The following is a 25642-nucleotide window of genomic DNA, read 5'->3' as shown; positions in this document are numbered from 1 at the left end:
GCAATGTTTGGATCATAAAATGAGTGTGTGTGTGTGTGTGTGTGTGTGTGTGTGTGTGTGTGTGTGTGTGTGTGTATGTGTATGTGTGTGTGTGTGTGTGTGTGTGTGTGTGTGTGTGTGTGTGTGTGTGTGTCTGTGTATGTGTGTATGTGTGTGTGTGTGATGATGTGGGAATAAAACATGAAAGCAGTCTAAAAACTGAGGCAGAGGGCCTCAGACAGGGCCAAGACTCCTGCCGTCTGCTATCAAAGCCAATTTATATGCATATACCTACCAGACTAGTTGTTCCCCAGCAAGATTTGGGCTGAGTTTTGGCCGCAAGTTAATACAATTTTACTCAAACGGTAAATGGACTGCACTTATATAGCGCCTTATTCCAAAGCGCATTACAATGGCCTCTCATTCACACACCAATGGTGAGCAAGGTGCCGGCCCGCTCATTGGGAGCAATTTAGGCTTCAGTCAGCCAGCCGGGAATCGAACTGCTGAACTGCCGCCGACCTTGCGATCATTAGACTCCTGCTCTACCTCCTGTGATAACCTACATACCTCCTACATTAGATTTTACCTCCTGTGCAACAGCCGCCCCAGAAAGCTGAGAGTCACATCTGACGGTCGTCACCTGTTGTTCTCCCTGCAATCTCCTGCCTCCCTGGGTTAGCTAACCAGATGGAAGCACTCTGCTGATCGGCAAGTCAGATCGTTCGCTTGCAATTGAGCCTACAGTTATAACGTAAAAGTGTTCTATCGGAATTATTATTGAACAACGCAATGCGTTGAGTTTTAACTTTGAAAACATATTCAAGTCACTGCTTTTTTTAAAGGATAGCACTAGCATTGTAGTTTTTATTTTTTGTCTGAATTTAAATAATTCATCATTATCGTTACAATGACGATCATTAGGCTGTTTTGGTGCCCCCCTCAGGGCACTTCCTGCGTGCTGCACGTGTACGTAGCGGCAGCCCTGTCTATCTCCAGACCCTGGGGTGTCAATTAAACATTGAAGCCTTGAGAAGGGGTTTGGACCATCTGTTAGGTGAACAGGACCCTGTCTTGTCAACATGGACAACCTGCATGCAGCTGCAGAGGCAACATCGCTTTGAAGTGACAGATCCAGAAACCAACGCAGAACTTTTTAGAAGTTTAAACCAGTTTTTTTTTTTTTTTTTGCATTTACAAAACATTGATCAAATAATTGTTCATAGTTCACTTACTGTCCTGCAGAGTAAACCATCACTCGCTTCTTCTGTTCCATTCTCAATGGGAATGCAACCGTGAATCATGAATAGCCTTTCTAAATCTGAAACAACAGTGCAACCGGGGACTCTACAGTGCTCAGCTAAATTATTCTTCATCGAATATGTATGAGAGGAGAGACATCGGAGCTCTCTCTCACACACCTTCAGTACATTCATGTGCCAAACATATTCCCTGTGAGAGCCAGTGGGCCTGACTTCATGTTGTTTCATGTATCAGATAGCAGTGAAGGGATAATCGGAGCTTATTCATCATTCTGACATGCTAAGGGGGGGGGGGGGGGTGATAAACAAAACAAAGTCAAATACGAGAAAAATACCAGGAATGTGGCGGCACTTGACACAGTGTGGATAAACAGACTGTTTTTCATGTTTTCTTTGGGGATTTTATGCGCGAGTTCATGAAAGCAAATAAAAGCATTCTGTCCAACATATTCGGGCTGTTCTCCCTGGCATGTTTTTCCCCTCCACTGTCCATGAGCACACTTCCTGTACCACATAAAGACACACAGGAATGAGATCAAACAAACACAATAGACAAGGAAAATGAATGCACTGGATTCTTTGGGTCTCAAAGTTCAGAACATTGTTGTGTTGGCTGTCGGCTGTTGGCTGTGCATTTTGATCCCGTGTCTCCTATTTCCACTGTCTCCTAGCATCCCGTCCGGTGGACAACAAGCTGTGTGAGGGTCCCGTCCCCGTCCCCAGCACGTCCCAGCTGTGTCACATCCCCTGTCCCATCGAGTGTGAGGTATCCCCCTGGGGGGCCTGGGGACCCTGCACCTTCGAGAACTGTGACGACCAAGCTGGGAAGAAAGGTAGGAAGAGAGGTCTTCTATGGGCTTGAATCTGTCCGGGGGTGAGTGTGACTATGTTTGGTTGTTGTTATATAATATATTATACCTATAGTCGAAAGTTTGGACACACTTCAATTGAACTTTTGACTGGTACTGTATATAGAATTCTGTTATATAATTATATTATATAATGTATATATTGCGGTGGGGGAGTAGGAGTGGTTGGCTATTATAGACAATTGTTCACAAACAAATTAATCATGGTTAAGAATAAATGGAGAGGTTGTTATGTTTGTTTGTCTGCTCTCTTTTCCATCAATTAATGTCACGTTGGTCACAGCTACACCAACAATATGACGAAGATTGCTCAGAATGAACCTACAATGTACCCACTTTTTCTAATCATCCTAATCCTATGTCATTATCCGAAAGTTGAAGAGAGGGCAGTTTCAGAGGGTTTATTATCTTCAGTTGGGGGTAACAGTACACAGTAATATCTGTTATATTCCTTTTTGCGTTAATGTGTAATACAGTGTTGCTGTTCCAATTAGAGTAAACGTTTTAGTTTTAAACATAAAATGGAAACATAAAAAAACTAAAAGATTGATCCAGTTGTGATTATTATTCTGTTTTTTTTAGTAATGACCCCAACATGGATTACCTTTTATATGAACAAAGGTTTTCTTCCTACAGGTTTTAAACTGAGGAAGCGGGAGATCTCCAACGAGCCCACGGGCGGACCAGGAAATTGCCCCCATCTGGTGGAGGCTGTCCCTTGTGACGAGCCCACCTGCTACAACTGGCGACTGGTCAGCCTGGAGGAGTGTTCCCCTAACGACCAGAAGCCGTGTGGCCCCGGAACCCAGACACCTCAGGTCCAGTGTGTCAACAGCACAGGTCAGAACGAAAAATCGTATATATAAAAGCTGTATAAAAAACGCATAAAATCATCACACAAATCATCACACAAATAATCCTGTAACTCATTATAGGCTAAATCAATCCAGCATTGAAGCTCTACGTGGTATATTGTATTACTTTATTGAATTAATTACGCTGGGTTTCCATAATCATGGCTGTGTGATGATGTTGATAAAGTTTCATGATTGCAGTCTATCGGTTTATTGATTCTCTCAAAGCACATCGTGACTAATTTCGCACCGTGCTCTATTTAAACGCTCTCAATATAATTGGAAATAGTATGCTAGCAGCTGATTAATATCTGAAAGTTCAGTGTTATCTCAGCTCAACCTATTGACCCACTTCCTTATGTGATTAATAAGTCGAGGTCTCACCTTGGTATGGAGCATCAACGTGTGCTCAAGGTGACCTCTCTACCAAGCCTCTATGATACTGAGGAGCTGGAGATGACTAGCCACTTGCTGGTTAGCCACCATACTATTTATCACGGTTGTTAGGAGATCCCTCGAGACGTTTTCCCTTCCTTCCTCCCTCCCTCCCTCCCTCCATCTCTCCCTTATGCTATAACGCTTGCCTAGCTCAGCATTACCACAATATTGTGCTCTCTCTCTCTCTCTCTCTCTCTCTCTCTCTCTCTCTCTCTCTCTCTCTCTCTCTCTCTCTCTCCTCTGCCCCCCCCCCTCTCTCTCTCTCATTGCCTGCGCAATTAAACCTCACTCACACTAAATCAAATCTATTCTCTCTAGCCCTGGGTCTTAGAGACTCCCTTACCCTTTGCTGCTCATGATTTTTACAGCTACACTTTATCATTATAAATCTTTAAAACTGGAGCTAGCAGCAATGTAGCTCTCTGTTGCTCTCTGGTTTCTGCACATGTTTCAATGTTGGAAAAGTTTCTAATGCAATCTTATTAATCTTTCATAGTAAATCCTCCTAGTCAGATGAATAGATTTAGTTAGTTTGAGTTTTCAGAGGACAGCATCCAAGATATACAGCACAGTAGTTCATTGGGTCCAGATGATATTATTGTGGCTCACTCTTATGAAAATATCCCATCTTGCCGTCTCTTAGATATCTTTTCAAAGCTTCTCAGAAACCATCTCACCTCGTAATATCCATCCTTGCTGACATTCATGGGATATTGCTAGGTCAACTGTTGCCTTCCTACTGCTTCCTAGTGAGAACACACAACCTTTCTGTTCTTTTCTTCCTCTCATGACTGACTTTGATTGATTTCCCCCTCTCTCTCCGCTGATGGAAAATTGATTTGTTTTGTTATGATTTTGTTCAACTTTTTTTTGCCCCTAGACATTTTTTTCTTTCAACATCTGCTGTACTTTCCAATCACAGTTGAGGTGGAATCATACAAAAGCCACCACACACATACACACACACAGAGAGACTGCCCCACCGCAGAGTCGGGTCGATACAAATGTCATTGCACCTCCACTGTCGATACAGAGAGCTATGAGTCGTTTCAATTCACTATTGATGTTCGCTGTGCTGACTGGTTGTCCGTTTAGCCAGGGAACTGTTCTTGTCAGTGCAGTGAGTTTTCTCATAGGGGGTGTTCTGTTCATTCATGTCTTTCTACCTACATGAGAGCCACTAGGTTTCCCTGTCACTTCCCATTTCCACGGTGTCTTAGTTCCGTCATGACTGGTTCACCACATACTCATCAAAGTGACGTCTTACTGCCAAGTCAGGCTGATCGGACGGTTTGAAGCTCAAGCGATCATACTGAAATTGCGAATCAACCATCGGAAAAGATGCATATTTATTTTGCAGTCCCTCTGTGCGGCTGGGAGTGCTTAGAAATGTCTTGAATTGAGTTAATTACATATAATTCAAGCTGTGAAAAAGCATGGATAAAGAACATGTGGGTTAATGTAATCCATTTATGGCCGATGTGAAGAGCTCATGAATAATGAAAAGTTATTCAAGTGAATTTGCACTTAGTCCCATGTGAATGTGCACTTACCATGTCTAAAGCTAATTTAGTATTCATATGAAATAGAGTTAAGAGCAGCAACATGATAATTTTGAATACATCCACCAGATTACTACGCTTTGATAAGCTTAACCCAGCAGAACTATCAAACATTTACCCAACAATTTTGACCAACAATCACGTAGCAATGAGAAGAGATATCACGACTGTATTCAAGTGTTAAATCAAAGAAAACGATGGGAGATCATTCAGTGCACTCGTCGCTACAATAACAAAATGGCGGGTTAGCTTACAGTACACTTCGACAGTGTCCGTGTTGAGGCTTGACTGTACTGTACCGTGTTCTCTGTCCTGCCTAGGTGACATGGTAGACAAGGGTCGGTGTGATGGCTCCCCTGCCCCTGTGCCCATCGCCTGTGATGTGCCCTGTCCTAAAGACTGTGTCCTCAGCGACTGGACCTCCTGGTCCTCCTGCTCCCAGACCTGCTCAAGCAAAACCATTGAGGGCAAACAGATGAGGACCCGCTCCATACTGGCCTACAACGCTGGGGAAGGTGACTGACTGTTCTGTTTATGATGTGAATGTGCTAAAGGTGCACATGTCTGTCTGTCTGTCTGTCTGTGATTTCAACCTGTTAGTCTGTCTGCCTGTCTGTCTGTCTGTCTGTCTATCTGTCTGGGATGTCGACCTGTTAGTCTGTCTGTCTGTCTGTCTGTCTGTCTGTCTGCCTGTCTGTGATTTCAACCTGTTAGTCTGTCTGCCTGTCTGTCTGTCTGTCTGTCAATTGTCTGCATGTCCCCTTGTCTGTGTGTGTGTGTGTGTGTGTGTGTGTGTGTGTGTGTCTGTGTTTCTGTCTGTCTACTTCTGCCTCTTTCATGTCAATGTAATATTATGCTTTATGCTGTTTGCCTTTCCACAGTAACTGCAATGGTAATGGCATGGATCACAGTGATGGAGGGTAACGTTTGTGATCGACGGTAGCTTATAGCTATGTTTAACCTTAGAGACTTGTTGACAAATGTCAAAGTAATTGCTTATTTCATGGCAATGTTTAAAACAATATTTAGTCATAGAAAAACAGCCTTTGGCCACCCTATGATTGATTTGAAATCTTTTCAGCAAGTCACAGTGTCAGACGTTTCATCAAAGAGAGGCTAAAGTGCTGTTGCTGCTGGTTATGTTGTGGTAGTATGAGTCATTCTGGATGTGTATGTATGTCTCAGTGTGTTGGCATAGGTGCTTTAACACACTCCATGTAAATGTGTTCCGTAGGTCTCTCAAGGGTGCCAAGGTTTCCAGAACTTTCTGGTAAACGTGTGTCTTTAGAATGTGTTTAGCCCTGTCGTGGTAGTTGTAGTAGCAGTTGTGATAGTTGTCCTGCAGGTGAATGAATCAGTTTAGATAGTGTTTAGATGAGTTACTGTAGTTTAGAAATGTAGGTAGATAGCTTTAAAGACTTGTTTTTAGGTATTTCGGAATCAATATGAAACTGATGTGAAAACTCACATCATGTTGTAAGGGGAACTATTTCCAGAAATACAATCGAGGAACTGTCGAGGAAAACAAAAAAGTACTATTTTTAGTGGGCTGTCTAGTAGGTGTTCCCCTCAGACCGCTCCGTGTCATAATTTAAGACGCATACTAAATGCAACCGATGCTAGCTCGCAGTCTTAATACATTATGGATGTATTTTCTGAGCAAATGTGTGAATAAGCCAGCAATGTGCCGATATTTATACTGCACACATTAATAAACCCATTCTACGAGCCGTGTCCTTTGAGTAGCTTTTAGGCTAAAGCGATCCTCTTTACTGTTGAACTTCTGTGATGTTGGCATTCATAAATCATCCATCCGGATTTTCCGTTAAACCGATTTAAACTTCCCCTCTGTCCACAAACCTCTTTTCCAGGTCAGTGCAGCATCGTGTGTAGCCTATTTGTCGAGCTAGTTTATGCTATCGGCAGAACCAGCGATTCTACATTGTTAGTCAGCTAAGTTAGCATGTTGCAGTCAGCAGAAAGGAAGTCATGCTCGTTTGGCATGAAGGTTAGATTTGTCTGAGTTGGCAGTCTACATTGACTTCACTGTGAACACGTTGCCTCATTATGGCTCTGGCTGGCTTTCATCTCGGGAAAATACAGGTGTGGAGGACTTGCAGTCCCACAATGCCTCTCCATCACGTTGGAAAGTGTGTGCAATTACTCTGAAAGTGTCTGCAATTACTCTGAACACTGAGGGTCTCTGAATCTCACTCCATCGACCAGCTGACTGCCTCCGCCCAAGAGAAATAAAAGACTGCAACAGAGAGATGGGGACAGAGAGAGAGAGAGAGAGAGAGAGAGAGAGTGGGAGAGTGTTTCACACACAGCAGAAGTGGAGTTAAGTAGTGGGGTTGGGAATCTGCAACAAATCAACAACAACAAAAGTGCGAGCGGTGGGTGGAAATGGAAATGAAGTATCCCTACCCCGGTGAGCAGGATTAAGATGCGTTGTCATTTACTGGGGGGGAGGACAACCTTGTAGGTTCTTTTTTTTTTTTTTTTACAGAATCTTCCTTTCCTTCCTTGACCCCCACCACCCCACACTGAATGTTGCAGTGTGTTTGCTTATGATACAGAGGCCGTCTAAAGTGTCCCATCTGGGGGGGGTATTCCATCAACGTCGCTAAAGGAAAATCCAGGCTTATTCTGATAAGTCTCTCAGAGTCTATTATAAATAAGCTTGGATTTTTCTTTAGCGACATTTGATGGAATACCCCCCCCCCCCACCGCTCTGTCTAAGTATATGTATGTATCCACTTGTGTTCCCATAGGAGCCGCCATGTGTCCTAACAGCAGTGTCCTGCAGGAGGTGCGTAACTGTAATGAGCATGCCTGTACCGTGTACCGCTGGCAGACCAGTGCCTGGGGAGCCTGCTCTGAGGACTCCTCCGCCTCCTCCGCCCTCAACACCACCTCCGGCCCCGACGCCAACGCTGGCACCGACCAGGCGGCGCCCTGCTCTACGGGCATGCAGACCCGCAAAGTCATCTGTGTCCGGGTCAACGTGGGACAGGTGCCGCCCAAGAAGTAAGAGCTCCCCTTGTGGTCAGGAGGTATTACACAGAGACCATGCAGGCAGCAGCAGCAGCAGCAGTGGGGAGTGTGTTTGGTTATTCTGTGATTGTGTGTGTGTGTGTGTGTGTGTGTGTGTGTGTGTGTGTGTGTGTGTGTGATTGTGTGATAGTGAGAATAATAGAGAGAGAGAGAGAGAGAGAGAGATACACTCACCAAACACTTTATTAGAACTTTACTAATACTGGGTAGGGCCTCCCTTTGCTCTCAAAACAGTCTCAATTATTCGTGGTATTGATTCCACAAGATGTTGGAAACATTATTTTGAGATTCTGGTCCATGATTGCATCACGCAATTCCTGATTTGACAGGTGCACTTACAAGCTGTGAATCAAAGTACACGGTGACTCGGAAGGCCACTGAAGAACACCGATGTCATTGTCATGTTCATGAAACCAGTTTGAGACGTGGTGCATTACCATGCTGGAAGTAGCCATTAGAAGATGGGTACATTGTGGCCATGAAGGGATGTATAGTACATGGTCAGCAACAATACCCAAATAGGCTGAGGCATTCAAGCGATGATTGATCGGTATTAACGGGCCCAAAGTGTGGCAAGAAAACATTTCCCACACCATTACATCACCTGAATGAATGAGAAGGCGTACAGGTGTTCCTCATAACGTGTTCAGTGAGAGTAGATAGATGGACAGAGTGGGTGAGAGAAAGACAAAGAGAGAGTGAGTGATAGTCAGGAAGGGCGCTGTGAGGAGTTAACTCTCCTTCCCTACTCTAATCTCTGTTTCCCAGGCATCCGCAGATAGATGAATAAACACACCATCCCAAACAGGCTAATTAACCCTGTCCTTTAAGGCCTGTGTTATTTCCCACTGATGATAATGACAGTAATTAAGTGGGTTTGATACTTTAAGGCAATTAAATCACCACCAGACGAAGACATCTGCAAAGATGTCTACGGTTCTCTCTGCAGAACATACCACACACCACGACGCATCAATATACGTTTACCTTAGTTTACTAAAGCCTGGTTCTTGCGTAGTCTCACTAAGTTGTACTCTACATTTAAATGTTGATGGCGAGGGGTTAGAGTTAACCCTTACCCTAACTGGTGAGCTTGCCCAGAGCTGGGGATTCTATGGAAGAATAGAGAGGAGTTGAGTAGGTGCTTCAAATGGAGGCAGGGTTTCAACCTGATTTATTTTTTCAGACAGGGAATTGAATAAACACTGCTCACCTGTGAAAAGATGGGATTGAAGAGAGGGGGCGTCGTGAGCAGGGAAGAAACGATTTGGGGGGGGGGACTCACCGAGAACTTCTCATCCCCTGTGTTTACCTCTCCACCCCCGGGATCTCAATGGAGATTAGTTTCCTTTAATGATGCAGATGTCACTTCTGTGGTGCTGTGGGAGAGTGTATGGATGCCGACTTGCTCATATTAAGTGGATGAGATAGACATGTTTATCATCCAGACATCATTCATTGTAGTTGCCATACTGTACCTCTCATCTATTGTCATGTTTTTATAGCACTATTTGCATTTCTATTAGATGCTAAACCGCATTTCGTTGTCTGGTACTTGTACTCTGCGATGGCAATAAAGTTGAATCGAATCTAGTCGAATTCAGTCACGAGGCAACAGTAGGACCCATGTCGCTATCCAAGGTCCTGAAGTCCTTTTCACCTGGCAAAGCCTCATAGGAGAGTAGTAGCTGTCCATGGTGCTGAAGGCTTCCCTTCTGCTGCTGGAGTTCTCTTGAGGTCACCATAGGCAGCTACGGTGGCCTGTTAATGGCTTACAGGGATCTTCCCTTGTTATGGTAGATTGTCTTAAGACGGTTAGTGCTGGAAAACGTGTATTTTTAAATCATTAAACAGTCTTCTTCATCATAGAGCTACTGCTTACTAGAGTTTGTAGCTGTATTCATTCATAGTCATAGAGACAGACACAGGCTGCGCAGTCATTTGTTTTAGGCCAGCAATAACAAGCGGTATTCAATTAATCAACCTGCAGGCAATAAACCCTGGCAAGAATCTTGTACAGTAGTAAAGGGTTGCCTCACCACTCTGGGTTCTCCAGGATGGATGAACCCTGGCGCAGACACGGATCCTCACTGCTTTTGGGTTGTTTTCAGAGCCAACAGGATGGCAAAGATCCAACTGTCTTTTTAGCCGTGCTTTTGGTCTTAAGCCGCTGTAGCCTAGAGGGAGGTTCTCCCTGCCTTTGCTGCAGAGGAAGTTGACGTGGCCCTGTGCCTTCTTCTCCCACAATCACACTGGCAGGTGGGCTTGATTAGGACCCCCGTGGGACCCCGGAGAACAAACAAACAGCACGCCCACCTTGTGCCGTGCATATGTGTGTGTGTGTGTGTGCTGATGTGCCTAGAATCAGTCAAAGAGAGCTTTGAGCTGTCTTCACACACCCTGAGGCATTGAACCTCATAGAGTGTCACACGCAAGCACACACATGCACACGCACACACACACGCACACACGCACACACACACACGCACACACGCACACGCACACACGCACACACACACACACACACATATGCACGGCACCCCCTCAGGTATGGGCTGCTATAGAGATAGAGGACTACAGTATTAGAAGAAGCCAACAACATCCTGTGGCTCATTGATGGTGACAGTTTGTGTGGTGAATGACGTGTGTATAATCACACTGATGCTGTAAATGCTGGGAGAGGAGATTGAATGAATCATTGTGATTGTGTTTGACAGCAGTTGCATTAAGCCGAGTCAATCATCTCCTCGACGTGTCCTAATGAGCACTTTGTTTACTCACTGTGTTTGACAGTGATATATAGCTGAAAGATCTTGAGACAGAGGCCTTGAGAAATTAATGGGAAGTTAGATCGGTTTTCCTCCAAACTAGACAAATTATGTTCTTTTTGTTGTTTCCCCTTTTTGATAATGAAATTAATTAATATCTTAATTTTGCACCATTCTCCCCCAAAAACGTGTTTCACAATTTTAGTCCTTTGATTAGTCGTTGTTCTGTTCTACCATATGCTCATTTTTTGAAGAGGCTCTCTCAGTACAGATCATTCAAGTGCCGTTACCGTAGCAGCTAGCAGAACAAAAACATTACCGTGGCAACTTGTCTTAATGATGCGCTTTGGGACAAGCTCCTAGTAAATTTTGTCTGGATTTGCCTCACTACAAATCATGACATTTAAAGATCATTAAGATATGATAACAGCATCTAGGAAAAACGCAAGTTGGCCAAGACCGGATGATGCTTTAATCGCATAAAGTAATGACTGGTTGGGGAGGCTATCTAGTGGAGCTAGAGCTTTCTTCCAAAGCACTGGTATTGTGTTCTGCCAATGGATACGGCTTGTTTTCTTTAAACGAGAAAGTAATTGAATTTTAATCATCCAAATGTGGATAATGTCCGTCATTAGCAGGTCTGTAATACAATTAGACTAAAAGGGGAGAGTGGGGATGTTTCTCTCAGCCAGAGGGGGTTCAGTTGTAGTTATGTGAGGTGTGGTCTGGTTCCCAGTGCACATAGGATCAAATAGGATCCCCCTCACCCTTACTCACATAGGATCATAGAATCAAATGCTTGATCTGGACCAGATGTATAAACAATGTCACTGTTTAGTTTAGGACATTGTTCACCTGCAGCTTTGGAAGTGTCGCCAGAGAGAAGCTTATCTATGAACATTTGCCCCTATGATCTTTGCACCTGGTGTTGTCGCCTTATCCACTCAAACACGTCTCTTAAACCTGTACAGGTAAACAAGAGATAGAATTTGATCCAACCCTGACCCATATACATATCTCAACCATAAGTATCTTCCCAAACAACAAGCGGTTTGACCCGAGGGCAGAACTGATGTAGGAACAATCCAGAGGATTTGACTCACTCAACAAGGATTTAGCTCTTTCTATTGGTATTAAAAAATAAATCTCTCCTTGCGTAGCTGTTACATCATTACATTGTGCCTGCACCCTACCGTTCCCCTGACGACAGAGTGCTCACCAGTACGGAAGCCCCAGAGGACCACTCTCATCCTCCCAAACATTAAACCCGACCCAGATGATCTGCAGTAACACAGCAGTGGGATGGAGGGAAATGGAACCTCAACATCGCCTAAAGCCCAGGAGAGCATGTCCGAATGATCTGATTATTATTAGATGTCTTTCAACATGCCCATGCTTATCTTTATCCAACTGGCATTCGCTTGAGATCAGGGGTACTTATAGCTATGGCTGAAGATTAAGCATAACGCTTGTCCATCAAATATGAAGCCCCAACTCGACCCACAATCCCAGCAATCAAACGGATTACTGTGCAGTGATAGAATCAATTTAGAACAGGGCAGGAAAATAGGGGGTTTACCATGAGGGCCATGTTCAATGGTAAAGTCTGCTGAATCTTCTTCTGAGGAACTGAGCAGAATCCTGATCTCAAGATCACACTTGCATATGCCCCATATGTGACTATAATTATAATAAGGATAACAATAATATCATTGTTATAAGGAAATCCTCCTTAGTCAGGTTGCCGGAAATGACATTGATCACTCAGAGAGAAGGTTGAATCGAAACCATTGTATTATGCAGATCTGGGTTACATTCTCTGTACAGATGTTTCCATGGCAGCATGCTCTGTTATAAGGTCCCAAGCTTGGCTAGGGCGCAGTGAGCGACCGAGCGATGTACTGATGGAAGTTACACCTTATATACTTGTTCCCAGAGAGAGAATAGCTTAACATCTGTCCATCGTAACTTACACTGCTGACATTAGTTTCCATACATGGCTCTATCCTGTGTCCATGCTGTTCTGCTCTGCTGACCACTAAGCCTCTATAGGCAAGTCTCCTATATCCTTAGAGTTAAACTGGTCTCACTTGTTACTTGATATGGTATGTGTCTGCTCCTAAATGTCCTGTTTACTCCTGAGAGTGGGCAGTTTAAAGTATGTTTAAGATTAAACAATGAATATTGCAATATTTGATAGGCACACAAAAAACGCCTCATATCAATAACAATTGTCTCTGTCCTTATATATCAATGGTAGACATAGACTGGCCTAGGATTTAGACTGTCCATCTGCTTCCTTTAGCTCTAGATTGTGCTTGAGCAACACACTGTATTTCTCTCAGTCAAAGCCCAGCTGTATTACACAGATAAGGTGCGCTGTCAGCCAGGCAAGTTGAGAAGAGTATCTGCTAACCCAAGAATCCACCATTGTATATCGATAGTTCCCTGGCTCTTGGCCAATCAGATGAGTAATCCGAAATCCTGATGCCACACTGAGATGCCTACAGTTTCTGTTTCCAGTGTGTGTGTGTGTGTGTGTGTGTGTGTGCATGTGTGTGTGCGTGCATGCGTGCGTGCGTGCGTGTGTGTGTGCGTGCGAGCGTGTGTGCGTGCGTGCGTGTGTGTGTGCGTGTGTGTGTGTGTGTGCATGCGAGCGTGTGTGCGTGCGAGCGTGTGTGCGTGCGTGCATGAGTGTGTGCTTGTTTTCAGCTCTATGGTTCTGTGTTTTCAGCTGTGTTCATTCCGGTGTTCACTTCACAGGTGTCCAGAGATTCCACGTCCAGGGACAGTGCGACCCTGTCGACTTCCCTGTAAGAAGGACTGCATCGTTACCCCGTTCAGCGACTGGACCCCTTGCACCCCCACCTGTGATGCAGGTATGACTAAAGACATCCAAGTTTCAACTTTCAAGTTTTAACCAGGGTTTATCACCGAGGTCTCAACACACATATACATCACATAAAAACAAAACACATTATAAAACACATTTTATTTCATATGGGGGTACACAGAAATATCGACATAAAAAGGCGCTAGGGAGTGGGAGTAGCTACTGTAGAAGCAATCGTATGCAGATCTAGGAAGACTGAAGACCCATCTCTTCAGGCTACACCGTAACTTTCCCTCCTGAGACATCTACTTCCCCTCTACCCAGTTTCTCTACTGTTAAAAAAAAGAATCTTCCTTCTTCTAGCACGACGACTGCCAATGGACCCTGGCCCGATCATAGATGACTTTGTCCTGCTATGACTGGTGGATAGATGATTAACTTACTTAGTCAAATGGATGTGTTGTAAGTCGCTTTGGATAAAGGCGTCTGCTAAATGCCCAAAATGTAAATGTAAAAAAATTATGAATAATAGTCATCTAAAAAGGGGGGTCTTGAGGTTAGATTTAAAAGCGGTAACAGTCTGACCCCTAACAGGGCAGGCAGGCTATTTCACAGAAGTGGTGCTCTATCAGAAAAGGCCCTGCCCGCAGCTGTTTTGTTTTCAGGTTACAAAGATGTATTATGTGATGGTTCGACCTTATGACACAACCTTGTTGTTTGAGTGAACCGCCTCAGAAACCATGTGGATACATCGGACAAACTGAAATGCACGGAGGGAGATACTTTTACAATCACCTCATTCAAGAGGACAATTATGCATCGCAGCTTTTGACCTAATTTGGAGGAAAAAGATAACCAAACATGTGTAATGCATTTCACATTTACATTTTTTACATTCAGCAGACGCTTTTATCCAAAGCGACTTACAATTCGAGATTACCATCGGAGTAACATAGCCTTACATAGTAACATAGTAACTCATAGTAACATAGTAACATAGCCTTACTCAAGGGCACACTAGTGGTGGTGTTCCCAGGTGGGATTCATGACCTTCTGATCACCAGTCCAACTCACTATCCACTAGGCCACCACTACCCCAAGGCCACCACTACCCCAAGGCCACCACTACTCCTGATGCATGCAATAAATACCCATCATTGTTCCCTAATGTATGTTCTCACTTATTCCCCATCATGGATAATAAGTTTGACAGATTGACAAGTGACGACCTTTACACAACCTCTTTAAAGTCCACCCAGAAAACAAACCATCCTTTAGCCACAAGTGTCAGATGGTGTACAGTACAATAGGCCCACCATGATGCTGTTGTTGTTGTCTTAATGCTGAACAACAGCCTTTAGACCAGGTCACCTTGGCCAGACAGCAATTTGCCGCAGCTGGAGGACATTGTTGAATACATTACATTGATTTATGGCATGGAATCATCATCGTTCATGTTTTGATGATCTCTTCATTTGACACCAGAGCATAAATCTCCTCCATCTCCACACACAGTCCCCGTTTGGGCGTCCAGATAGCGCTGCTGATATGCTCACCTTTTGTATGGGGTGAACTGCCCCCCACTCACACAGGTTTAGAGCAGAGGTCAGGGATACAGAGAGCCTTGTACACACATTTAACTTGATTAAACACTTAATAGTCTGTCCATGCAAGAACATAATAGATACAGTAGATAGATAGATAGATAGATAGGTAGATTCAACTGTATTGTCATTGCAGAGCACAAGTAAGTACTAGACAACGAAATGCAGTTTAGCATCGAACCAGAAGTGCAAATAGTGATCTAAGAACATGATATATACATATAAAAACATGACAATGATAGTGATAGGTACAGTGTGGCACGTATGGAAGTTTACTATTATGAGCTATATACAGTTAAAGTAGCTTATGTACAGTGTGTAATGTACAGATGTATAAAAGAGGCTATATCAAAGAGGCATGTGCAATGTGCAATAATACGGTATGTGCTATGGCAGTATTGTAAACATCAGTAGTGCAAAGGGTAAATTGGATTGTTCACAGTGATCACATTCACGTCCACATTTGATTAAACACTTATTGGTCTGTCCATGCAAGAACATAAAATGCATCTTAATCTGAGTCTAGCTAGAGAGGTTCTGGCACATCTTCTGGTGAGGTCTTCGTATAACCTGGGAGGGCATCTGTCTTGTTGTTCCTTATTGATTGTTACTTACCTATTAGGTTTGGACAGATCTCATTTTCCATTTGAAGCAACCATAATACATTACAGTCCCACTGGTATTTTTCTTTTTATTGATAGAGACACTATAGATTATGACAGGAAGAATGTGTGAGAGAGAGAAGGGATGACAAGCAGAACATGTCCGCGGCCGGAATCGAACCTGGGTAAACCCTGCGGTTCCACGGTCGACGCTTAACCCACTACGCCACCTAAGCGCCCCTGTAATACGTTACTAACATCTCATCAGTCAGACGTGTCATTGAGACAGTTTGACAGCTGGTCTCAACGTAATGTAATTGACGGCACACCTTGAACTTGACGTGTGTTTCGTCAGCTGGCAACGTCCTGAAGAAGAGGCAGTCTCGGAACCGTCTGATGATCCAGCCGCCGGCCAACGGGGGTCAGGACTGTCCCGAGGTGCTGCAGGAGGAGAGGGACTGCGAGGCGGCTAAAGTCTGCCCCGGTTACAGGTAGCTGGTGCAGTTCTCTTCTTTTCTTTCTTCTTTTAGGACTCAGCGCTCTGCTTAAAGCCACATGTTATTTATATCCAGCCCTCACTGATGGGTCTATTCATGTACACCGAATTTTTAGCCAGTGTATAGCTTATGTATGTTTTGATTGTCTTTTCATGTATTTATGACGTAATTGTAATCTCACGTAGGTGTGTCCTCACAGGTGTTACCTATTCAATCTAGCCTACCTGTCTATTTAATGGCTGACATGCACTATGTTGTTTGTAAGACTTGACAAAGGCTACGGCCGAAACCATTGTCAATTAAAACCTGTACTTTTGCATCTGGAACTAGAGTGTGCGGCTTCTACTTCATTTAATAGCTGGTGCAGTTATGACATCCATAGTGATACTACTGCTTATTCAAGTGTTATTATCATTGTTACTGCTAACTCTGCTGCTGCTACTGGTGCTACTGATGATGATGATGATGATGATGATACTACTGATGATGGTGATGATGATGATGATGATGATTGATATGACAACTGTTTACGGTAATGATGAGGATAATCTTCATCATTGCACTGGCTCAATTGCAGGTGGAAGACTCACAAATGGAGGAGGTGTCAGCTGGTGCCCTGGTATATCAGAGAGGGCAGCCCAGGGGCCCAAGAGACATGTGGACCAGGACTTCAAACAAGAGGTACGATCAGTACTGAAGTTGTAAAAGAAAATCAGGGGGGATGGTGGATTTTATCATATGGGCACAATTTTAGCATCCCCACAGCGTCAGTGACTTCAGCGTCAGCGACTTGGTAAAAATGTCATTGCATGTTTGCGTGCCCCCCCCCCCCCCTCGCCCACAGCATTTTACTCAATTATGAGCAAAACTAAATGTTGAAATAGCAGTAATACCATGTTCACACGGGATGGAAAGGGGGGATGTCAGTTTTAGAAGGGGGATGATTTTGACCGTTTTTATTTTAGGGGGGGGATGCCATCCCCCCTCATCCACCCTCAACTCCAGTGCTGGGTACGATTCCATACAGCACTCGGTCCTATATTTTCCTTTTAAAAAAATCCTCAGACTCGTGTATTCACTCATATTCATCTAAAAGTAAAGTGGATGCAGAACCTCTGGATCCCAGCCAGGGGAAAGGAGATGGATCTGCCAGGGTTAAGGGAAGGACCAATTTAGCTTCTTAAACCACACGTCAAATCCACCTACTTAGAAGAAAACGTGAACTAGGGTTGACAGTCTCCTAAGCACATAGGACACACATTTTCATCCCTCAATGAGTTTTGGGATGCGTGCCTCTTCCTCACTCGTTTGAATTGCTTTTCTGTTAGGTGCCTTAGACTCTTTTCATGCATCTTTAATCAGTGTTCAAAGCCTTCTGTTTTGGGGAGGTGCAGCATGCTCCCCTCTGGCTTACATGTACTTCTGACCCTAACCCTGAAAGAACATTACCATGTGCAGTTCGTGAGCTTAGAATGATAAGGTTCTATCTCCGTTTAGGGTAGTTCAGAGATATCGAGCGTCAAAGTTTTTACATTCTATTATGTTTTGTGAGATGGAACCGTTGTATTTTATGAATTACTACTAAACTAACTAACTAAAAAAAATCAACATTTAAAAAATAACACCACACAGGCGTTAATAAACACCTAATCATGGATCAGATTATGTAAAAAACTCAATTTTGACAAAAATGGAGATAGAACCGTATAATTCTAACGTCACGAGTTGTGGGAAATATTCTAAATTGCTATCCAACTCAGACAGATAGACCACGATCTCAACCTGACCTTGGTGTCTCCGACCCTCTCAAGCCTTGAGGTGATGTCATGTCCTGTGACAGTAGACGTCAAGGTTCTCTGGGCTGGTGTTCTAACCCCTGACACCTCCTCTCATGCATCGGGGTCAATGTCTCTCATTGATTGAGACATGCTGGCTTTTCCCTCCGTCTGGTCCTGTATGTGTCTCGTAGTGTCTGTCTCAGCTCTACCTGGAGTGACTTCTCCCCTCAGTCAGAGACACCAGGACCAGGTTCTGACCTGGAGTGGAGTCAGAGTCACTGAGTGTCAACACATACACACACACACACACACACACACACACACACACACACTCACAAACACCTACCCGCACACCAACAGACACAGGCTTTCCAGATAAATAAACTATTAAATCCAGGCAGGTTCAGTAGAACTCTGCTTGTGAGGCAGCATGTAATTGATCAAAGCACAAAGAAATGTTGGATTTATACAAAACTGGTACTGGTACTTAGACTGTTCATTGATCATAACCGCTGAAGTGTTGTTGTGTGTTACCCCCCCCCTCCTCATACTGCAACATCTACTCGCATCAGCATCACACAAGACAAGTCCCCCATGAGAGCTAATTAAATTGATTTAGCTGCATTGATGTTCATTTTTCTCTCTCTAAAAGACTCTCACTTATCCTGCGGCTCAATTGCCACCTACTGTAGTATTAACACCGTGGTCAATAGTATCCGGTACCTTCTCTGTTCTCTGCTGCCTTGTCGATTGTCGATTATGGACCGGAATCTATAAAACCAGGACAAAATGGCCGCCTAACTGAAATGGACACCTTGCCTTTCATTCCATCAGCGGTGTCGTGTCGCCAGCTGGACGGGACGCAGGCAGACATCGGGGAGTGTCTGAAGTTTGCCAACACTATGCCCCCTATCACCCAGGGATGCCAACTCCCCTGCCAGGACGACTGCCAACTCGCCACCTGGTCTAAGTTCTCCTCCTGCACAGCTGACTGTGTGGGGGTCCGAACCAGGAAGAGGACGCTGATCGGTACGTGACTGACCAGGGTTTCAAACCGTGGTCTCTCTACATATATATTGTAAATGGTAGTGGTAAAATGGACTGCACTTATATAGCGCCTTGTTTTGCTGCTCCAAAGCTGCTCCGAAGCGCTTTACAACGGCCTCTCATTCACCCATTCACACACACATTCACACACCAATGGCGGCAAGCTGCCATGCAAGGCGCTAGCCCGCTCACTGGGAGCAATTTTGGGGTTGAGTGTCTTGCCCAAGGACACTTCGACATGTGGCCAGCCGGGGCTCAAACCGCCGATCTGCCGACCTTGCGATCATTAGGCGGCGACTCTACCTCCTGTGCCACAGCCGCCCCATTGTGCATGTATATTGACATGTATTGTGCAAGATGGCTAAGCTGAAGCCTAGGCATTAGCTTAAGGAGCTGCAGTAACTCTTATCTTGAGGTCTCAGGCAAGGTTACTGATGGAGGGAGTGGTTCCAAACCAACTCTGCTACATAAGATTGTTGGCAAAGGTATCACGGTATCATATCTTTGCACAGTGACACTCTGGTAGGGATATTTTCCAAAAGATACAATAAGTAGCCCTTTGACTACACAAACCAGATAGAAAAGTCCTTGGCTGTTCTTGACCCCTCTCCCCTCCCCTCCCTTCCCCTCTTCTCTCCTCTCCTCTCCCCTCCCCTCCCCTCCCTTCCCCTCTTCTCTCCTCTCCTCTCCCCTCCCTTCCCCTCTCCTCTCCTCTCCTCTCCCCTCCCTTCCCCTCTCCTCTCCTCTCCTCTCCTCTCCTCTCCTCTCCCCTCCCTTCCCCTCTCCTCTCCTCCCCCCTCCCTTCCCCTTTCCTCTCCCCCGTCTCCTCTCCTCTCCCCTCCCTTCCCCTCTCCTCTACCCACTCTCCTCTCCTCTCCCTTCCCCTTTCCTCTCCCCCCTCTCCTCTCCTCTCCTCTCTCCTCCCTTCCCCTCCCCTCTCCCCTCCCTTCCCCTCTCCTCTCCCCCCTCTCCTCTCCTCTCCTCTCCTCTCCCCTCCCTTCCCCTCTCCTCTCCTCTCCTCTTCCCTCCCCTCCTCTCCACCCCCTCTCCTCTCCTCTCCTCTCCTCTCCTCTCCTCTCCTCTCCTCTCCTCTCCTCTCCTCTCCTCTCCCCTCCCTTCCCCTCTCCTCTTCCCTCCCCTCCTCTCCACCCCCAGGCCGGAGTAAAAAGAAGGACAAATGCAAGAACACCCAGATGTACCCTCTCAGCGAGACCCAGTACTGCCCGTGTGACAAGTACAACGCCCAGCCGGTGGGCAACTGGTCCGACTGCATCCTGCCCGAGGTGGCCCGCGTGGAGAGCCTGCTGGGGATGAAGGTCCAGGGGGACATCAGGGAGTGTGGCCAGGGCTACCGCTATCAGGCCATGGTGTGCTACGACCAGGAGAACCGCCTGGTGGAGACCTCGCGCTGCAACAGCCACGGTTAGTCTTTACTGAACCTTTATTACGTCTAACCTTTTTTTATCCAGGTTAGTTTCATTGAGATTATGATATTTTTTTCAAGAGAGTTCAGGTACTCTGTGTGTACTGTGTCACTAAATCAGATTCAGATTCATTTATTTATTCAAGGGACAGTGCATATTAATAAAACAAAAATAAATTGTAAATACGCCAGAGTTAGCCCGAAAGCTAGTTTTCATCCACAGTCCCTATGCCATGATGTTGTATACGGCTCCCTGGAGGAAAAAAGTACATTTAAAAGATAAAATATAGGTAGACCTAGGCACAAAAAAGTAGACAGGACAAGCATTTAGCTTAAGGGCATAACATAGGGGGTTAAAAGAGCATACATTAATCATAGGCGGTTAAAAGGAGGGTACATATAAGCAGAGGGTTAAAAGAGCATACATTAATCATAGGCGGTTAAAAGGAGGGTACATATTCGGTAAGCAGACTAAAAGCAAGCAACATATACGCACGGTAAGCAGACTAAAAACAAGCACACAGACTGTACAGGTAAGACATGTTAGGCGGTACACATGACATACAGGTATAGGACAGGACATTTCAAGGTGTGTGTGTTGATCATCCACTGTTTTAGGTGCTTTCTAAATGATTTAAAGGTGCCTAATTCTTTAAGGTGCCCTGGAATCAGGTTCCATTCACGTGCCCCTCTAACTGACCAGGCAGACTGACTAAAGGCACTCCTCCTAAATGGGATGGTGCAGTCCCCTCTGGTGACACCCCTTGTGGTGCGTGCTGTACTTCCTGGTCGTGAGATGAAGGTGTTAAGTGGTGGTGGGGCTAAATTGTGGATAGTTTTATAGACAAGGCAGAGGTTTGTGTAGGTTTTCAGATTGTCCCAGCTTAGAATGTTGTGTTTCTTCAGTATTGTGCAGTGGTGAAAGTGTCTTGGCTTCTTGTCTAGTGTTTTGATTATTTGTTTGTGCTTTGCAGGTTGTGGGATTTGCTTGTGACCAGCTTGTTATGCAGTAGTTGATGTGTGTGAAGAACACACCAGTAGAAACCCTAGCTCCCACTCCCTGTGCACTATTGTAGATTTCAGAGGATTGGGCAACTGTAAGCTATATGGTGAAAATTGGACCTGTTCTATCCGAGGGCAAGATGGAGCTATACAAATAAATATGTTCTATTTCTTCAAATCCTCCCAGATCTACACACTGGGGGTGAATTAAGGGGGATGCCAGGGGAGCTGAGTTCTGCCGAATTAGGGTTAGGCGTTAGGGTTAGTAAACAACAATGGCTTGAATTTGACTGTTCTACCATCTCCCGTTTAAATGTAATAATGTACCTCTACAGCGGTAAATAAAACAATATAACGTTTATTACAAACACAAACACCCCCATGTTGTCATGTTTCATGGATTATACCAATTGTTTCTGACAGAGCTGCATTTCCCACCCATGACCCACACCAGGCGAGGTGTTATGAAAGTGCATTATTCTCCCTCATCGAAAAATTCCTCAATAGGCAGTTTGACTCTATTTTATTTTTTTAAATGTTGCGTTCGGCTTTAAACTTTAGAAGCAATGTATAACAAAATAAAGCAATTGTGTCTAAGAAGCTCCAATGTAGGCCTACAAATGTACTGTATCACCATGTTCGTCCATACGAAGGTCAATTCAAGATTCTACTGGTGTGTGTAAGTGTGGTGTATAGGCGACTGCAGCCATAACCCCCCTCTGTGAGTCCTCAGAGTACAGATCTAATGGCATCATGCCTGGCTCTGTTAACCCTTCTTATGAAGGCTGCTGAGCTGCCCACCACAAATCCGCCCCCAATCAGAACATCAGAGTGGGCATGTGGTCTGGAGGGAGGGCGGGTGGGCTGGTGGTCTGGAGGGAGGGCGGGTGGGCTGGTGGTCTGGTGGTCTGGAGGGAGGGCGGGTGGGCTGGTGGTCTGGAGGGAGGGCGGGTGGTCTGGAGGGAGGGCGGGTGGGCTGGTGGTCTGGAGGTCTGGTGGCAGGGCTGGAGGTCTGGAGGTCTGGAGGCAGGGCTGGTGGTCTGGAGGTCTGGTGGCAGGGCTGGAGGTCTGGAGGTCTGGTGGCAGGGCTGGTGGTCTGGAGGTCTGGTGGCAGGGCTGGAGGTCTGGAGGCAGGGCTGGTGGTCTGGAGGTCTGGAGGCAGGTCTGGTGGTCTGGAGGCAGGGCTGGTGGTCTGGTTGGCTGGAGGCAGGGCTGGTGGTCTGGAGGTCTGGAGGCAGGGCTGGTGGTCTGGTGGTCTGGAGGCAGGGCTGGAGGTCTGGTTGGCTGGAGGCAGGGCTGGTGGTCTGGAGGCAGGGCTGGAGGTCTGGTGGTCTGGAGGCAGGGCTGGTGGTCTGGAGGTCTGGAGGCAGGGCTGGAGGTCTGGTGGTCTGGAGGCAGGGCTGGTGGTCTGGTTGGCTGGAGGCAGGGCTGGTGGTCTGGAGGTCTGGAGGCAGGGCTGGTGGTCTGGAGGTCTGGAGGCAGGGCTGGTGGGCTGGAGGTCTGGAGGCAGGGCTGGTGGTCTGGTTGGCTGGAGGCAGGGCTGGTGGTCTGGAGGTCTGGAGGCAGGGCTGGTGGTCTGGAGGTCTGGAGGCAGGGCTGGTGGGCTGGAGGTCTGGAGGCAGGGCTGGTGGTCTGGAGGTCTGGAGGCAGGGCTGGTGGGCTGGTGGTTTGCTGTTGTACGATGATTACTCTACCAGTTATCCATCATTATTCTACAGTTGAATGATAAGCATAGAGCAATATGTGTTTAGTGCTATATCTGCAATGCAATTGGGGATGATATACATTAGTCATTTGGCCACATTTTTGTTAGGAGAGCTGTTTCTTTTCTTTTCATATTAAATGTGAAACTACTGTGTACAAATGTACTATGATGATTCATCTGTATGATTAATTTCCCGACCAGCCTGAGGAAGGTTGGGAGAATGAAACATAATATTTTTAATCTAAGATAAAGAAATCTTTTGTTTCTTTCACTTTTTTCTTCTTTTTTTTACGCCTCTTCTAGGAACATGATCCGTTTCCTGAAGATGTTTTTGCCTGAAGTGTTCTTAAGACAAGCAGTGTGCCATAATTTCAGATTTGATGCATGCAAGTAAAATTGTTTAAGGAACACTAGAACTATAAAGATAATAGAAATCAATGCATCAAGGTCATGCATTTCTAAGTCATGAAGACCTAAGCCTCCTTTTATGAGTCAGATATTCATTATGTATATTATTTTGTGACAAAATCTGAGTGTTGGTGTGATGGGATCAGGACACCTACAGGTACTGTAACAGGGATGTTGTGTATATGTATGGAGGGGAAGTGTGTGTGTGTGTGTGTGTGTGTGTGTGTGTGTGTGAATGCGACATAGAGGTCTTATCAAAAATGTTATCCAGTACGGAAGAGTCTCTCTCTCTCTCTCTCTCTCTCTCTCTCTCTCTCTCTCTCTCTCTCTCTCTCTCTCTCTCTCTCTCTCTCTCTCTCTCTCTCTCTCTCTCTCTCTCTCTCTCTCTCTCTCTCACACACACACACACACATTGTCAGAGACAATGTCCCCTCCACCCTCTTAGGCTGACACGTTGCCCTAGGCTAGGCTATGATAAACAGAGATCAGTGGATGTTATCTCCACAGTATTTCCCACGCACACATCGGTAGAGGAGATTAACATTAAAAGCCTTTGTTGATTTATAAGCTTGGACAAAATACACTTCTTTTTCATTGCCCACTTTTTAGAGGGCTTCTTCCATTTTCAAGGGGCTAGGGCACAAAAGGACAAAGGTCTAACCACTTCAATGGGTTTATTGCTATTGTAGGTGTTTCTCCCCACACAGTTTGACTTGTGAATTGTGAGGTATGGTCGTGTCCCAGTTGCACAGTAACGGTGTTCGACGGGATCATAGAAATTACATTTTACATTTTACATTTTGGGCATTTAGCAGACGCCTTTATCCAAAGCGTCTTACAACAAATACATTTGTCTAAGTAAGTGAGTCATCTATCCATCGGTCATCGCAAGAGAAAGTAAGCTATGCTCGGGCCAGAGGCCATTGGCAGTCAAAATGCTAGAAGAAGGAATAACAATAATAATAAGAAGAAGAATTATTATTATTATTATTATTATTTACACTAGAGAAACTCTACAGGGTGGTAGAGGGGACAGGGAGGTCTCAGGAGGGACAGTTAAGGTGTAGCCTGAAGTGATGGGAAATAGAGTGAGCAGAACGGACACAGTCCCTCAAACCATGGCAATACCAAGAAGAATACCACTTCTACTCGTTCTATTTCTATGGTTGGCGTAATGCACAATAGGGGGCCGCGACTATGTGTGACTCTTTACCCCTTGGTCTTTTCTTATCATGATATAATGTTATGGGGATGGTTCAGCGGGTCTTGGCTTTGATTTGACAGGAGGTGGGCGTTGCAGAGGGAATGGGGTCACCGTGGGGGGGTGGTGGTGTGCAGGGCTCTGTGAAGGTTCAGCTGGGAGGCAGACATTAGTGAGGACCAATGAACTCCAGCAGCACAGTCGGTGGTTGGATACAGTAACTGGGTTTGGCTCTAGGGGCGGCAGTTGTGGGCGGGGCATGTCAAGGACCGTTGAATTACCGGGACATCGAGAGCACTGTTGATGACAGTCCTGGGTTCAAATCCTATTTCAAATGATTTCAAATGCTTTTTTCTGTGCTCGATTGAGTTAGCCTGGCACAATGGGGACCATTGGAATAATCCCAAATGTGCTAACGCTCCCCATCTGGCACTGCAGGTACAGTACAGTAGGCTCAAGCAAACGTTTTGAAATATGTTTTGGACCCAGGTCTGGTGGAGGACTTGAGGTAAGCTGTTGTGACAGAAGCGGGGAGGTTGGAGAGTAACCAGAATGCTACTGCACACTACAGGGCTGAGGAAGTGGTGATGGTGCCATCTAGGGTTGGCCATAGGACCAGTAGAACCAGGGGGATTCATTAGGGTGACGTACAGTATGTAGTATGTCGGTTAGGGTCATGACTACACACTACAGTACAAGACATTGGATGACTGGGTTTGGACCTGAGGACTATAGCAGGAGTTTGTATGAGGA

At 45.4% G+C, this 25642-nt stretch overlaps 1 protein-coding gene across 1 annotated transcript in view; it reads left to right on the top strand.

Moving 5' to 3' along the window:
• The window catches only part of thsd7ab (thrombospondin, type I, domain containing 7Ab), a gene marked incomplete at both ends in the record, with an annotated part of 102487 nt that overhangs the window by 49821 nt on the left and 27024 nt on the right, over window positions 1-25642 (top strand). The window contains 9 exons of the mRNA XM_080540081.1: window positions 1913-2074; window positions 2747-2950; window positions 5285-5479; window positions 7739-7994; window positions 13553-13668; window positions 16184-16319; window positions 16903-17006; window positions 18938-19132; window positions 20306-20572. Coding sequence (XP_080396207.1) covers window positions 1913-2074; window positions 2747-2950; window positions 5285-5479; window positions 7739-7994; window positions 13553-13668; window positions 16184-16319; window positions 16903-17006; window positions 18938-19132; window positions 20306-20572 — 1635 coding nt within the window. The remainder of the gene's footprint in view (window positions 1-1912; window positions 2075-2746; window positions 2951-5284; window positions 5480-7738; window positions 7995-13552; window positions 13669-16183; window positions 16320-16902; window positions 17007-18937; window positions 19133-20305; window positions 20573-25642) is intronic.

This window comes from Nansenia antarctica, assembly GCF_963989245.1.
Source record: "Nansenia antarctica genome assembly, chromosome: 10".
In the NCBI taxonomy this organism is placed as follows: Eukaryota; Metazoa; Chordata; class Actinopteri; order Argentiniformes; family Microstomatidae; genus Nansenia; species Nansenia antarctica.
This window is presented reverse-complemented; position numbering and strand designations above follow the sequence as displayed.